The 16,940-nt window shown below is 39.9% G+C and overlaps 1 protein-coding gene across 1 annotated transcript in view; it reads right to left on the bottom strand.

Annotated features, from left to right (window-relative positions):
• Positions 1 to 14,038: 14,038 nt before the first annotated feature.
• The window catches only part of CDCP1 (CUB domain containing protein 1), an 86,074-nt gene continuing 83,172 nt past the window's right edge, over positions 14,039 to 16,940 (bottom strand). The window contains exon 9 of the mRNA XM_072651397.1: positions 14,039 to 15,474. Within this exon, the coding sequence (XP_072507498.1) occupies positions 15,042 to 15,474 (433 nt within the window). The 3' untranslated portion in view covers positions 14,039 to 15,041. The remainder of the gene's footprint in view (positions 15,475 to 16,940) is intronic.

The raw sequence follows: 16,940 nt of genomic DNA, 5'->3' as shown, positions 1-16,940 counted from the left end.
TTTAATTTTATCAGTAGAAATGACATTAGAGAGGAGGCATGACCATCTGCTTTGCAGTTTCACCCTAAAGATCATGGGATCTTTCCATCTGACTTGCAACTGAAACTTTCCACATGTGTTATCTCCCTGGGAGCACTGTCTATCACTATGCCTTTGTCAACAGAAATGACATCATATTTGATCCCTGGTTGATCAGTCTGTATATTGAGAAGTTCCTTTGTACCCAATAATGGATTTAGTCAGCTTCATTTAGGCAGTGTTTGCAAGGTTCTCCTGATCGTAATCATTTAGCACACTTTCCTAATCACAGTGGCCTTGTGGTCATAGATCTACACAGTTGGGAGGAGGGTGCAGTCTGACCAGTCACTGACTTATTATCCTTAAGGTCTCCTCTCTTCTTGGACCTTGGGAATCTGTCCAGCTTTAACAACCAAACATAAAGACAAAAATCCAGAGTTCTGGGTTCTCAACTCAAGTAGACATCCTGCCATACACCTCCCCCCTCCCCTATGCTTGCCCTTGCTGGTAGGACAGAAGGGCTGGAGAACCACATTCTTGCATGTCTGTGAGTTATAAACTGCTTGACTCAGGTACTTGTGTTCCTTCTTAGTACCTCTCCCATGATTTTCTCACACTCCCTCTTAGAATGTGAGCTCCTTGAGAGCAGGGGATGTCTGACTTTTCCATTTATATTCATAACAGTGCTTTATATAACATAAGCACTTGATAAATGCTTTTTCATTCATTCATTTGTCCATTTGTTCACAGGCTGCATGTAGGAAGTTTGGGGGCAAGGTGATCTTCTAAGTCCTTTTCTGTCTCTAACCTTCTCCAACTCCATGAATTTGTATTAGAGCTCCCTTCTTACCAACCAGTCCAGACGCTCCCTGGATGCCATTTTGGTTTTATTCAGGAGATTTTTCACCAGTCATATATCCTGAAGGAAGCTCATGGTGGAAGTGGCTCCCCAGAAGATTAAATATTAAGCAGTCAAGTGGGATGAGAGCCAAGCTTTTTAAAGTAGACCAAAGCAGATGTGGTGCCATGTCCAATTACTGAGCAGCCTTTGGAAATGATCCTGGAGATAAACAAACATCTTGATCTATCTGTGTACACGTACCCAAGTGCCAGGAGCAGCTGTAGCAAGTATAAATTTTCATCTAAACGTCAATGCCACTGGCCCAGAAAGAACAAATTAGATTGATTTTTTTCCTTCAGACAAAGGATACCACTGCCTTATCTGAAAAAAGGAACTTAAGCACTCACTTTTATTTTTAACAAAAACAAAAGTAAAAACATACTCTCAGTACCAGAGTCACTGAATGCTGGAAGTTTTTCATATGAAAGGCATTTTTCATCTTGTTTATAGAAGACCATTTTTTTTTCCAATTTGCCTCAGAGAAAACTCATTATTTGCAGAAAAGAAACTAGCTTGTTTTTCCAAGAGAGGGAAGAGTCTGTGTCATATCTCCAAGCAGATCCTAGGATAGGGAGGATGATTTTTGAAGAGTGTATTTTCATTTTATTTTATGAAAAATGGATTTTATTGATACCTTTTATTTTTATCTTGGTTAGATTTCTTTCTCCATCCCTTTATATCTCCTTCCAGAGAGTCATTCCTTATAACAAATGGTATTTTGAAAAAGAGGAAGAAAAGGAGGAAAAATCAGGAAAACCCTTCAACACATCAGTGGTGTTATATACAGTGTTCCATATGGTGGAACTCAGCCTCTGCAAAGGAGCAGAGGGAGGTGTCTTCCTCAATACTTTTTTTCTTTTGGGCCTAAGCTTGTTTGAAGGATATTTCCTAACTTTTTTTCCTCATTATTATGTTAGAGTATAATGTCCTCATCTGTAAAATTAGGGGGTTGGGGCCCCGCGGCCCCTGCCGCCCTACCCCGTACCTGCAGCGCCGCGGGCGCCGAGCGGTGGAAGCGCCTCCGCAGCAACCGGGACACCTGGCGGGCAGGGAGAGAGAACGAAACTGAGAGGTCGGCTTTGTAAATATCAGCCCCGGAGGCCGGCTAGGATACTAAGTATCACCTAGGAGACCCGCCCATCTCCATCGAGTAGCTTGGAGAGAGTCCATCTACAGGATTGTCCTGGATTTAAGTCTTTTCAACTTCTGGAATATGAAGTTTGGAGGAGATGTGAGCTAAGTGGTGAAGATGGTGGGTTCTGTTTTCAAGAAGCCTAAACAATTCCCAGGTGAAGATGTCTGACAGGCGGTTGGAATGCAGGAGAGAAATCAGGGTAAAATGCACAGCTGTTAGGGTCAGAGGAGGTCCTTTTTGTTGACAGTATTGTCTTTGGGGAGACTCTAGAAGAACATGAGGAAACACTGGAAAAAGTATTGGATCAACTAGGGCAGAAGTTCCCCAACTTGTTTGTCCTACCACTAACTTTTCAAAAAAAAAGAAAATTACTCGATGCCACCCTGGAAATCTACTTTCTTTTACCTTTTAACGAGTTTGTTTGTTTGTTTGTTTTTGATGTTTGCATCATTTCAAAAAAATATAGGATATAAGATATAATAAAATATAGGATATAATTTTTTTTGAAATGATGCATCTTAAATTTAATAATTTATTATTTTTATGTTTTTTTTCCTGTATTGAAATTTTGATGATGCAGTATTTTGTCATGTAACAGTATAGTGTATTGTAAAAAGGCATTACCTGCAGATATTCCTGCTGACGTGTGCTGGACTTCCCGACAATGTGTGACACACTCACTTGCCAACACTTGATTGTTAAGACCTGATCAGGACTTGACCACTGATTGATTATAACTTGCATTTTGTGTGTTTATTTGGAAAATAAATATAATCACTACCCTGTTATAAAAAAAAAAAAAATTAGGGGGTTGGACTAGGGGATGCCCTAAGGTGCTTTCTTTGTGAAATTTTTGAAAAATTCTGCGAATTTTATCAGCTGGAACAGTAGGCACAAACACCTAATTTCTGCATCATGCTTCTGTTCAGATCTCTGCTCTCACTACCAATCATTTACTTACTTGAGAGCATCTGCCTTGATTAGGGTCCATTAGCACAGAAACTGCATTTCCACTGGTGGCTGTGTCATACAAGTTTTCCATTTAGTCATTGATTGAGTCTGATCAAGAGTGAGAGGACCTTACCTGGGCTTCAGCCAACAGGTGCGTGTGTACACATCATTTTGTCAGTTTAGAAGTAGACATTTGGCATAGGCAGATCATTGAAAATGACAAGGAAGTAAGCTCATGTCTGTGCACTGCAAACTGTCTGGAACGAGTGCGTGCCTTAGTGTTTTTGAATATATAGTAAATCTTGGGCATTACCAGTTTAGAACTAAACATAATTCTACCAGGGGAATGTTGATCTTTTTACAACCTTTGAAGAAAGGTTTTGTTAAGCCAACTCCTGTAAACCAGATTATTGGGGAAGAGAGTTGAATCGACCCAATGAGAGCTCACATTTACATAGATCTTTTAAGGTTTGGAAAGTACTGTACATAGATCATCTTATTTGATCCTCATGATGACCCTGGGAGAGAAGGGCTGTTATTATCCCTATTTTTCTCATAATAAATCTGAGACTTAGAAGGGCTTGAGTCTCCCAAGGTGACACAGCTGTTAAGTGTCTGGATTTGAATTCAGAAAGGTGATTCTTTGTGACTCCAGGTCCCCAATTGTACACACACACACGTACACACACACACACACACACACACACACACACACACACATACACCTGTGACTTTGAACATGTTTTTTAACCTTTCTAGGTTTCAGTTTCCTCAAAGGTAAAAGGAGAAAGTTGGCTTACATGACTTCTTGCTGGAAGTCCAGCTTGAAATCAATGAATCCTCCATTACACATGGAACACCATACACTCAGATGTTACAGGGAAGGAACCCATGGGAAGCTTTACAGCTCAGGTTCTTTCTGGCGGCATGCTCAGATGTGGCCCCACCTTGTGGTCCTACTGAGCCCCAAGTTACCTGACTGGTTTAAGGCCCTAGCTTTGTGGCTTTGACCTTGTGGCCACCTGGGCTGTAGGTGATGGAAATTGCCTGAAGCCCGGCAGTTCCAAAGGTCGAGTTATTCAGCAGACAGCAAACAAGTTCAGACAGGACTTTGTTAGGCACTGCATCATGGCAGGAGGCCAAAGCAATTAGTTTTCTTTTGAAAAGAAAGAAAAAAAACACAACCTAAAAACTCGATTGGTGGCTCTTGTGTGCATCTGGAGTTTAGGGGAGCTGGAGAGTTGATAGTCTGGAAACTGCATTCATTATAAAATCATAAATTTCCAGAGAGAAGGGACCTTATCTAGTCTAACACCCTTCATTTTGCAGATGAAGAAACTGAGATTTAGGGAGGTGATCTTTAATAGCTGAGCCAGGATTTGAACCCACTGCTTCTGGCTATATATTCAAGGACAAATGGATATTTTTGGTTGGAGTACTCTTTTATGCACTAGAAATATCCTTCTCTGAACCCTGGGAAAGTTGTAAGCTCACACTCTCAGTGTTTGCTGCTAAGACTGCATTTGGCAGGGTTGGGAACCACACAAAGGTGCCCAGTAGGTTTTGCTCACACCCTTGTCCATCACCTTCAGCCATTAGGCAATGAGGCAGCAAGTTAAGGAACCTAAACTAAAAGGGTTGAAAATCTACCTCTAAGCTTGTCTGACTGGTTTGGGCACCTTAGAGTTGTAGCTGAAACAGAATGGAGCCAGGGGATTGATTCATGGGATCATTGGATTAGAGTTGGAAGGGATATTAGAGGTCAACTAGTTCAAACTATTCTTTTACAGAGGAGGAAACAAGTCTAGAGAAGTTATTTACCTGTCCAAACCTAGGACCTTTGACTCCAAATCCAGAATTCCTTCCACTCCCTCAGCGGGACATTTGGGAACATTTTAATAACTAGGAAATCACCATGTGATTTATTTTGTCTTTCATTTTTCCAATTCTTTGCTACTACTTGGTAGCCATAACCACATACCTAGTCTCAGTGGGATAATTGAAAGAATGTCATTTGGACTCACAGTTCAATGCTAGCCTCCTCTTGCATGCTTACTTATCCCACATTTTCTCTCTGGGTCAGATGCAGGGCTTTCCCCCAGAAATCTTTCAACATCTGAATAAAGCTTCAGGTTTGTTGTCTATGTTTATTATCTATTACCCTAGAGTTCATGAATTTGTTTAAAAAATTCTTTTTGATAACTCTACTTCAATCTAATTGGGTTCTTTTGTATTTCTCTACATTTTGTTTTGTGCCTTTAAAAAAGTTATTCTGAGAAGAGAACTATAGACCTCACCAGACAATGTCAGTGGGGTCTGTAACCCCAAGAGGGTTAAAGAACTCCTGCTTTAGAATCTTTGTCTAGCCTGTCTGAAGTGGTATCTAAATGGATTTGGAGGTGATGAATCAAAGTCTTCAATCATAATTTGACACATTCACCTAGAATTCTGGCATCCCTGCCTTCCTTCAAAACTCAGCATAAATCCCATCATTTGCAGGAGACTTTTACCACCTGCCCCCAATTGCTAGTGCTTTCCCTCTGAGGTTCTCTTCCATTTACATTGTATTCTATCTTCTGTCTATAGAATTATTTGCATGTTTTTTACTCCTTTAGAACATAGTTGGTTGGTTGTCCTTTGTTCTAGAAGAGGACCAAATGATATCACTACGATAAAGTCAAGTTTTAGTGTGTCTGACTGGTTGATCAGACTGATTTGAGCTCAGAATGCTCTACCACAGATTGGGCATAGATATTCCGTGTGAACATTTGGGGTGCATACTCTAGATTTGTGCATCCTGCGTCTTTCCTTTGAGCTGTTTCAATTCTGCTTTGCTCAAAGAGCACAGCACCTTTTCTGATGTGGGCATGCCATGCTGAGTGAGTGGTCTTGTACCAGTATCTCTCATGTCACACAGTCAATTCCAGAATTCTTGAGAGAGACTTTGAGAGTGTCCTCCTATCGCCTCTTCTGACCACCATGTGAACGCTTGCCCTGTGTGAGCCTTTTTTTGTTAAGCATATGTTTTACATTTGAACTATGTGGCCAGCCTGTTGGAGTTGCGTTCTCTGAAGCATGGTTTGAATGCTTGGCAATTTGTTCAAGTAAGGACCTCAGTGTCTGGTACCTTATCCTGCCAGGTGGTCTTCAGAATTTTCCTAAGACAGTTCAAATGGAAGCGAATCAGTTTTCATGGCATATGCACTACTTGAGGGTATGAACAGTATTTTTTTTCCTTTTCTTTGTATAGCTGTACTTTGCAGAATGGCTGGCCTAAATCTAAATCCAGCTTCAGTTACTAGCTATGTGATCCTGGGCAAGTCATTTAACTTAAAAGCCTCAGTTTCCTCATGTGTAAAATGAGAAAAAGAATAACACCAATCTCACAGGGCAATAACATATGTAAAGAGCTTTAAAAATCCTAAAGTGCCGTACAAATGCTAACTGTTATTACTTAAGTTACAGAAAAATTGCTGATCTGCCTTGATGAAGATTGTTTTGTTTTTGGTTTGCTGATTTTGCTATAATTATTATTCAGTTATAAATGAGTTGCTGATCTGTATTGGTGTAGGAAATTCTTTACGCTAATGAAATCAAAGGTTTAAACCAAATTTTTGAAAAAAGATCTCGTACCTTATTGCATGATTGCCTTGATTTGAAGTTATCAAAAATTTGAACATTTTTATCTTTCAAAAGACTTCAAAAGAAGAAACCAAATGGCACACCATACTTTCTAATGGCATTATCTCATCAAACACAAAAGACCAGACAAAACTATTCTAAATATAGGAGTGATTGTTTTAAAGGTACAATTTAATTAGTTTGAGAAATCAGATAGAAGAAGAAAAGAAAAAAACAACCTAGCTCTCAATCAGTCCTTACAGGCTCTTAAACTGATAAAGCATTAAGATGAAAAAAGTAATTACCCTACAGCAGAAATGCGGGAGAGGGTAGCCAGAGAATCAAATGTGTTACCTAATTTGCAATGGAAATAAAATCTGTCAGGTTTTAGTCAAGTTACAGTCCCCTAAATCTCTAAATACAGCATTCATTAAAAAAAAAATTGACAAATAAAGGAAAGGGATTGTGTTTGGGTGAAGTTTTAAAAAACACATCAAAAGTAAAAATGATGAAGAAATGGAAAGCTTCTCAAACTTCAGAACTCAACCAAACTAACTAAATTGAACATTGTAGCTGGCATAATGGGCTGACAAAGATAGAAACTAATAATGAACAAACATCAATTTTTGCATTTTTGGACAACATGAAGAACATTTAATATTAGGATAATTTTGAGAATCACATGAAGAATATCTTACTCTTCAAATGTGAGCAAATCATTTTCTTCATCCTTGGTAAGATATTTCAAAATGCCTGGGCTTCCTGTGTTCATTTCTGGTCATTTCTATTGACATCACCCAAGAGATGGCTTCTTCTTTTGGATGGAAGATTGGTGAGCCATTGCTAATTCCTTGCTCCATTTTCAATTTTCCATCTCTAGAGTTAGTCATACAAATCACACATTTCAGTTAGATATTTGGGATACAAGAACTACAGTGTGAAGACTCTTGGGGGGAAGCACCACATGTGAGCAGGTATGAGTACACAGAGTACTTGCAGAGTCTAGCTTTTCAAGCTAACATCTAAATCTTAACTTTTCTTCCCTGCTTTACCAAATCAACTAGTCTCTCTATTAAAAAAATATGTATGTGTATATATATTGGTAATGTTTAATATAAAATTTTGAAATAATCTCTTTGTTCTCTCTGAAGTAAACTCAGAGAGTGCCTCTTCCTATGTCAGCAAAAGCCAGCCAAGGCTGACTCTACACTCCTTAAGGAGACCTTTAACCTAAGACACTATATCTTGAATAATGAGGCTTTCCTTTGTATCTTTATATTTGTAGACATATACTATGTTATGGCATGTTAATGGTAAAGAAAACACAGACATCTTGGGTCGTAATTTCTATGTGAAACTTTGTCAAACTCTGTTATCTTATTGTATTTACAACCTATGCAATTAAGAAATTTCTTTACTAATGGTCTAGTTAGTCACTTATGGAGATCATAAATCTGAAGGACACAGAACACTTCTTTGTCCTAAAACATATTTAAGGCTGCCCAATTCTTTGTATCGGTAGCCAGAACATTTCTGGCTTCATAATGCATTATGTTACCGTTTTCTTTAATAGGAAATTGATTAATTAATTAAATCATAAAATGTATGCATTTAGCCTGTTGCCTTTTCTTAACCAAGTTTTCAGGTCAACAATATATATGCATATATATATACACACATGCACAATATATGTTTGTATTTTGTTGATGCATTGTGTTTTTACATCATTCAATTCCCTTTCCAGACTGAACCCTCCTTTGTGACAAAGAAAAGCAATTAAACAAAGATATTTGATAGTGATTGCATCTGATAAAAAAATAGTTCCCTGTCTTTCTACTTTGAAGAGGATGTGTCTTTTTTAAAATTTTATTTATTTATTTATTTTTAGGGTTCCACAATCACTACCATACAATCTAGATTTTTTCTTTCCCTCCCTCCCCCTCTCCCCCCAAATCCTCCCTTCCTCCCCAAGAAGGCATACAGTTTTTATAGATTCTACACATACATTCCTATTAGGTACATTTTCACCATAGTCATGTTGCATAGAAGAATTAAAATGAATGAGAGAAATCATATAACAAACCAAAACATAATACAAAAGAAAGTGATCTGCTATAATCTGCGATTGAATTCCATAGTTCTTTCTCTGGATGTGGAAGGCATTTTGTCTTAAAGGACCATTGGGAATTTTCTAAGTCTTTGCATTGCAGTGAAGTTCTAAGTCTAGCAGAAAGAGTCTTTGCACACTGTATTTGTTGCTGTGTACAAAGTTCTCCTGGTTCTGCTCCTTTTGCTCAGCATCAGATCATATAAATCTTTCCAGGCTTCTCTGAAGTCTTCCTGTTCAGAGGATGTGTATTTTATGACCTGTTTTGTGAGGTCTTCACTGGTTTTACAGTTACTCGAAGTTTGATTTTCTTTTGGTGTTCTTTTCATATACATTACTATCACCTTTGTGTGTGTGCTATTCTCTTGGTTTCTGCTTATTTTACTCTGTATCAGTTCATATAAATCTTCCTATATTCCTCTGAATTCCCCATGCTCATTTTTTCTTACTGCACATCAACAGACCTATATTCATATAGCATAGCTTTTTTTAGCCATTCTCTGATCAATGGGCACCTAATCCACTTTGTTTCCAATTCTAGCTGCTAGATCCTTACTCTCTGGATCTAGAGTGCTCGAGAAAAGCAAGGTCTGTTTTCTGTTGTCATGGTTTCCTCAGACATAACTTTTAGGTGCGTTTGGCACTGTCTTCCTGTACTGCCGTGTGACATCCTGAGTTGGTCTGGAATCTCCTGATTTCACTCATTCTTTCATTTAGGTCAAGGTCCACAAACAGCTGCTTTCAGCTTTTGCTTTGATTGATTGAAACTCTTCCTGTCTTTTTTTTTTTCACTTAAAAAACCCTTCGGATACTTCGGGTCCTTCTCTGTCTGACTTATCAGCCTGTGACCCTACTTTAGAAACAGGGATTGTCTGGGAAGGGGAGCAGCAGCTATAACCAAGAGCAAGGAGTTACATCTAGTAACCTACCATGGGAGCGCATCCAGCCATGGGGAAGGAGCCATTCTAACCTCACTGAGAAACTGACACAGAGCTGAGCAGCTCTGTGGTACCATGTCCCAGGATCAGGACAGGCTGGGACTTGGCAGCTTTTACTGCTGATGCTGACCATGCAGCCTTTCTAAATACATCTATAGATCGGCACAGAGCTGACCAGTTCCTGGTCTGATGTGTTACTGTATTTATCAGGATTAGAACAGGCTGGGACTTGGTGGTTGTACTACTGCTGTACAGACAGCCTTTCAGTAGCCTTTGCTATGATATCAGTGAATTGTAGGGGATCAAAGGGAGTCACACAGAGCTGGACATGACTGAAAAATGACAACAACAAAGCGTACTGAGCCTAAGTTGCTTCTCTTTCTCTCCAGTTTAAGTAAACTAAATCAGAGGAGAACCAGGATAGGAGGGACTTAGAGTGTACAGTGGATAGAACACTAGGCAGAGTCAAGTTCCAATTTAATTTCAGACACTTAGTATCTCTATGACAGCGGGCAAATCATTTAACTTCTATCTGCTTCAGTTTCCCTATCTGTAAAATGAGAGTAATAAGAGCTCCTTCCTCCCAGGGTTGTTGAGAACATTAAATGAGGTGATATTTGTAAAGCATTTAGCACAGTGCCTGGGACGTTTTTTGCTGTTATTGAGTTGTTTCAGTTGCGTCCAATTCTTCCTGACCCCATTTTGGGGTTTTCTTGGCAGGTATATTGGAGTGCTTTGCCATTTCCTTCTCCAGCTCATTTTACAGATGAGAAAATGGAGGCAAACAGGGTTAAGTGACTTGCCCAGGGTCACACAACTAGGAAGTGTCTGAGACTGGATTTACTCCAGAAGATGAGTCTTCCTGACTCCAAGCCAAGTGCTTTATCTACTGTGCCACCTAACTGCTCTGCCTGGGACATAGCAAGTGCTTAATAAAGGCTTCTTTCCTTTCTTCCATATACAGACCAAGGGAAGAGAGTGGTCAGTAGTATCAGATTTATAGGGAGGTCCCTCAGGACTTTTAGATTTCAAATAGGAGACTTTACAGAGAGCTTTTCTACTTCCAACCTCTGCTTTTTTTCCAGAAGATATGATTGGGGATTCTCTGCTGAACTCAATTTAACAAACATTTATCAAGCATCTACTCTATGCAAAGCACTGAGTTAGAAGGATGAAATAGCCCTTGACCTTACAGAAGTGGAAACAACATGTACCCAGAGAGGTAAATACTAAGTGTATTTATAATATAAATTTAATGCTAAGCAATTTAGGAGGAAGAAAGCATTAATAATTGAGGCTAGGGCTTGAGGAAGGTAGGTAAGGAAAGGGCACCTGTGAGAGGTAGTACCTGAATTCTAAATGGAAGCTAAGGCTTCTAAGAGGGAGAAATGAAAGGGGACTAAATCCAGATATAGACAACCACCTTTGCAAAGGTATGACAGTCAGGAGATGGAATCTCACAGAAATCATGATGAAAAAAGAGAGTGATTGAAGAGGAACAACGTGAAATAAGGTAGCTGAGAGCCAGACTGTGACAGGGTGAATGTTTTGTATATTATCCTAGAGGCCATGATTTAGCACCAGGTCACTCAGAACCAGTAATCTCTTGGTTCAGGTCCTGCCTCTGGCACAATCCTAGCTGTGTGACCTTGGCCCAGGCACTCACCACTCAGTGCTCTAGGCAGCCCTTTAAGACTCTGAGTTGACCTGATTTGGTTGGATGGAGTTTCCTCACCTGGAAATTTCCTTTATCAATGAAATCCCATGCTCAGTCTCTATCTCTAAAGGCAATAGAGAGCCAATGAAGATTTTTTAGTAAGGGGATGATGTATGCTTTAGGTATGTCAATTTGGCACCTGGGTGGAGGACAGATTAAGAAGGGAAATATAGAACCATTTGGGATGCTGTAGCTGTAGTCCAAAGGAGAGGTGACAAAGGTCTGCACTGGGATGAATGGATGAGTAGAGAAAAGAGGAGGGATCTGAGGGATGTTGCAGAGGTAGGATTGACAAAAATTGGCAATGGACTTGATAGGGGGGATAATGGAGAGAGAAGAATGAAGGATAATTCCAAACACCAAGCTTTTGGTGATGGGGGTCTGCAGTCTGGCCTCATGCCACAGTTGTCTTGATCTAGTCATGCTGTAGTCTTCCTCCATTGCTGATGGATCTCACCAAGTCAAGTACTCATCAAGCTAATATGGTGTGATTCTTAGGTTTCTCTGAAGGGCGTTAGATTATCACCTGGGGAGGCATCTTGAAGTCAGAGGTGGTGAAGAAAGAAGAGGGAATCTGGCTCAGCACAAAAACTGGAGTCCAGTTTCTGGTCTCCCAGTGACCTAGATGTGATTGTTTCTCAATCATTCACTTTGCATCTAAGTGAAAAGTAAAAGTAACTGACTGCTAGACACCAAGACTTTGTCATTTAACATTTTTTAATGAAAAACAAAACACTCTAGCATTATGGGATCAAGTGAAAGTGTGTTTCACACGTGGGAGTGATAACATTTGCCCCCATCAGTGTTGACCCCGTCAAAACAAATAGCTGGGAAAATGAGGCACAAGCTGGACTAGGAAACAGGTGAAGCATCCAGTCAATGAAACACACATGCTTTCTGTAGACTACTTTAAAAAAATTACAGGAAATAAACAACATGCAGCTTAAAAACAACACACATTCACAACAAATAAGTTATCCAGTTAATTGTTACAGAAGGCATTCCAATAGCTTCTTAAAGCCTAAGAGCACACGACTAAGGGGTGTGTCTGGTGAAAATTCCCACCTGCCTCTGACTTGCTAAGTGTAAAAGGAGATCTTAGAGCAGAAACTAAGCTTATCTTATGGGAGAAACTAAAAGATGGGGAAGATGAAAATGGAACCAGATCTGTATAGTTAGAAACACAGCCTGATCAGCCAGTCACAATATTTATTAAGTACTTACCAAGAGTGCTGAGTATACAATATATTTTCAATAGGTGATGCCAGGGATTAGGTCACCTGGTTTGGCGGATAAAGCACAGGACTTAGGGACAGGAAGACCTGAGCTCAAATCTTGCCTCCCACAGTTACTAGCATGTGACCATGCGCATATCACTTAATCAATTGACATTTATCAAGTGCCTACTGTGTGCCAGGTATGGTTCTTGGCATTGGTAATACAAAGACAAAAAGAATGTTTGACCTCTGGGAGCTGTCACACTATGAGGCTCAAATGAGATAGGTATGTAAATCAATTTGCAAACCTTAGAACTCTATGTAAATGTCTCATTATCATTTTACTCTGACAGAGGACCTAGGCCTTGAAGACAAGAGTCAGGATTCTGGTCCAGGGGTGGGGAACCTGTGACCTTGAGGCTACATGTGACCTTCTAGGTTCTTGGGTTCAGCCTTTTGACCGAGCCCAAGTTTTCTAGAACAAGACCCTTTATTAAGGGAATTTGTTCTGTGAAGTTTGGATTCAGTCAAAGGGCCACACTTGAGGACCATGCTGCATGAGCACCTGTAAAAAGTCCTCCTGAGTACGGGAAGGCCTTGAAGGGAACTAGGGATTCTGTCAGGCAGAATTGAGGGATATGGGAAGAGTTCTGTGCAGAAATACTAAATAATTAGGATAAGCTGCTCTTCTCATGATCTTCCCCCATTAAAGTGGGCTACATTTAGAGAGGCTTGAACATCAGGCACAGAGAGGTTGCTCGTCTTGTGATGTTGGCATAGAGAACTTTGCTCAGATGGAGTACATTTTGATCACAATGCTAAAATGACAGTTCTAAAAAATCATAATTTTAAAGGGAGTAAAAATAAAGCTACTACTTCAAAAAGTTTGTGTCGGCACATTTTCTCTTGCCCTCTCACTTCAAAATAATGCATAACCAGAAATGACCTTTGGTTTTAAATTTTATATGCATGTATATATAGACATACATATGTCAAAGCTCATATATGTTTATATCCCTATGTGCACAGATACCTACATATAGATAGATATATAGTAAGAATATAAGCTCTTTGAGGATACGTCCTTTTGTTTTGTCTTTATATCTTCAGTGCTTAGTACTGTACGTTGTACTTTGTGTGTGTGCACACCTGTGATTTCACCTATGTAGGAAACAACCACTGTAGACCAGTGATTCTTCTGCAGCCAGCCTTAAGTAAGGAGTAGCCTGAGGGCACAGGGAGGTTCCAAGAGTTGCCCAGGGTCTCAGAGCCAGTGGGTGTCAGAGGTGGGGCTGTGAACCCAGCTATTCCTGACTCTTATTAAGCCATGCTGCCTCTTGTTTCGAACAAAACAGGTTTTTAATAAATACTTGTTGAATTGAATAACTTATAAACAATTTGAAGATTATAAAAGAAGTCACAAAGAGGCCTGGTGGATTAAAAAAAAACTTGTTGGATTTTATTGCTTTTTTCCTTTTTTCCTTTAATAAATACAGGTCTAGGGAGTTGGGCTCCCTGTAATTGCCAGTGGAGCTAGAGAACCCATGGGGGAGTAAGAGGGGAAAAGGGAACCAGTCATCAATGTATTGAAACATATAGATACACACATGTATGCATATATATGTGTGTATACACATGTGTGCATGTATAGTTACTTCTCTTTGAGTCTCAGTTTCCTCATCTGTAAAGCAAGAGGCTTGTACTAGACACCTCTAAAGGCTTTCTGCCTCTAAGTCTCTGATGTTACAGATCCCATTTGTAGTCAAGTAACATATCTAACTTAAATAGCCAAACAGAACCCAAAATACTTTAACTTTGAAAGAAGCTATGATGACCACTTTTTTTTTTTTTGCCTCTAGGTTACTAGAATCCCAAACCCAGCCACCTCAGATAATCAGCACATCTTTCTCGCTGAACTACTGGGTAGGATTCGTTAGCCATTCTGACTTTTAAATTCACAAGCAAATAAGTTTTTTAAAAAAGTCACATTTGCACCAAGAGTTCCCTGTCAGAGGAGAAACACACTCCTAAATTCACAAAATGGATCATGTGGGCCAGTTCCAAGAACTCAGCCCTCTACAAGATGTGGCGAAGTCCCTTCACTCTTCAGAGACTCCAGAGCAAAATTATTCTTCTGCATTCCTGGGGTCTCACTGCCTGATGGGTACAGGCTAGAGAATTAGTCTTTATTTCCCATGCGAGTTTTTAATAAAACCATGAACTCTGATCATTACATACAAATACAATAAAAGCGGTTATCAGTTTGACACCACTAAAATGAGTTCATCTGGAGATATTTTCAGGAAATTTACCCTCCTATTTCTACCATAAAACCTCCTCTTTCTGCTTTCCTACAAGGATGATTCACCAGCCTCTTGGCGGAGCTACCATGTACTTTTTGAGGGAGTCTTTTGTGTGGGAGGGGGTGATTCCAAGCTATTCCATGACATCTAGTTCCTTCTTTTCCAGTAAGGGTATATCATTGTCTCCATTCCCTTTGACCTCTACCGATCTGGGATGAGAGAAAGTATAAGGTTCCCCATCAGACTCAGAAAGGAGGGATGGGAGAGGATCCTCTGGGTGTAGTTTTCTTGTGGAGATCCTGGAGCAGATGGGAGGTGGGGAAGGAGGTATATCCCCCATGGGGCCCTGGAAGGGTCGATACACATCCACTTCAGGACCAGTGGAGGACCCATTTAAGCCATTGAGCAAATGTCCATACACCATGGTGTCATCGATGACTGCATAGACGTGGGAGTCATTGTCTTTGCGCCCTTTCTGAAATTTCCCAGGCTTCCCAGGTATCTGAGTGTTGATATTGCCATTGTATATGCCCACTGCGGGGCCTTTGCCAACCTTCTTTTTCTTACTAGAAGATAAGGGGTAAAAAAATAAAGTTAGGTAAAAACAATTACTTTCCAGCAGTTTATTCATGTGATAGTCTGCCCATGTCTGGTATTACTAAACACTCAGTAGGAACCACTTTTTGTCATCAGGAACAGCTTTTAAAGGGGAAGCAAAAAGAGGGGAAGACCTTAAATAACAGAGAAATAAACAGGGGTTTGGTTCATAGGTTTCATTATTGGGAGCACTGGAGGTTCCTGTTTGCAGATAACATTGGACTGATTGTATCAAGCCCTGGAACACTTCAAAGCTTCCTGGCAGAGAGCTATAATCACTTAAAAGGATTTGCCTGATTATCCACACAGGAAACCCCAAGTAGATAAAGAATGCCTTTCTCATAGATTACAACATGCATTCAGATGTCCAACCTGTGGAGTTTGCTCATTATTACATATATCTCAGATAGATGCTTGAGATGGACAATATGGACCCAGAATCAAGAGGAAGAAAGTGGGCTAGACTGCCTTTGGGAAATTTCACATCTCTTAATGACCCCAAACTTTCCATGGAAGCAAGGATTGGCTTTTTAATACCATTGTTTTACTGATGTTTCTGTATGGCAATGAAACATGGAATAGAAGAGTGACCAAAGATTTTAAAATATGTGTTACCCAGAGGACAATGAAAAGTCATAGGGAGGTATGAGTAGGTTGTGACATATAACTGAAGGTGGACATCAAGGACAGGGAGAAAAATTGGGCTAGTTATATGATGAGGGGAAGGGATCACAGGTACGTAAGTCAGAGTGCTCCATGCAGTACCCTCCTGCTATCAGTAGAAAGTAAGGAAGAGTCATAATGTGTTAGGAGGACCCCTTGTGTTGAACTTATGGGAGGTAGTGGACAAGAGTCACACAGGATGGGCGGGCATGGGTACCATTGGCAGAAACTTCCAAATTGATGTGATCACAGAACAATTTGAGCATGAACTGTGTGCTTTAATTATACATGGTATACTTTTTCATGATTAGGGATACGACCAATGCCCTATGGTTAATAATTCTGAGGATACTTCTGTCTCCCTCAGAACAGAGAGCCGAGATGATGTAATTAACTCTTCTAAAGAACATTATGTTTAGTTGGGAAAGAATTCAGTGAATCTTTTCATGAAGGCTTGGTACTTTCATGTGTATAGTGCTAACTTCCTTTGAATCAGTCAAGGGCCTTGGGTGCTGGACTTCAAATGACAAGATATAAGGCTCAGGAAAGAAAGTTTTGCCTTTGTTTTGGGGTCGAGGGAGATGGGGAGTGGAGGTCTCAAGAGATTTACATCCCATTGTTGGCAACCTCTGACGACCCAAGAGAAGAAAAAAAGAGGAGAAATTCTAGTCCTCTTATCAGAATCTCTTAATGACAACATTAACACTCAAATTTTATTGCTGAATTTTCCTCTGTGGCTTTAATTGGATGTGGAAGTATGCAAAAAATAATT

Source organism: Notamacropus eugenii, chromosome 3, assembly GCF_028372415.1.
Source record: "Notamacropus eugenii isolate mMacEug1 chromosome 3, mMacEug1.pri_v2, whole genome shotgun sequence".
Classification (NCBI taxonomy): Eukaryota; Metazoa; Chordata; class Mammalia; order Diprotodontia; family Macropodidae; genus Notamacropus; species Notamacropus eugenii.
The sequence above is the reverse complement of the archived record's forward strand: the minus strand, read 5'-3'. Positions and strand labels throughout refer to the sequence as shown.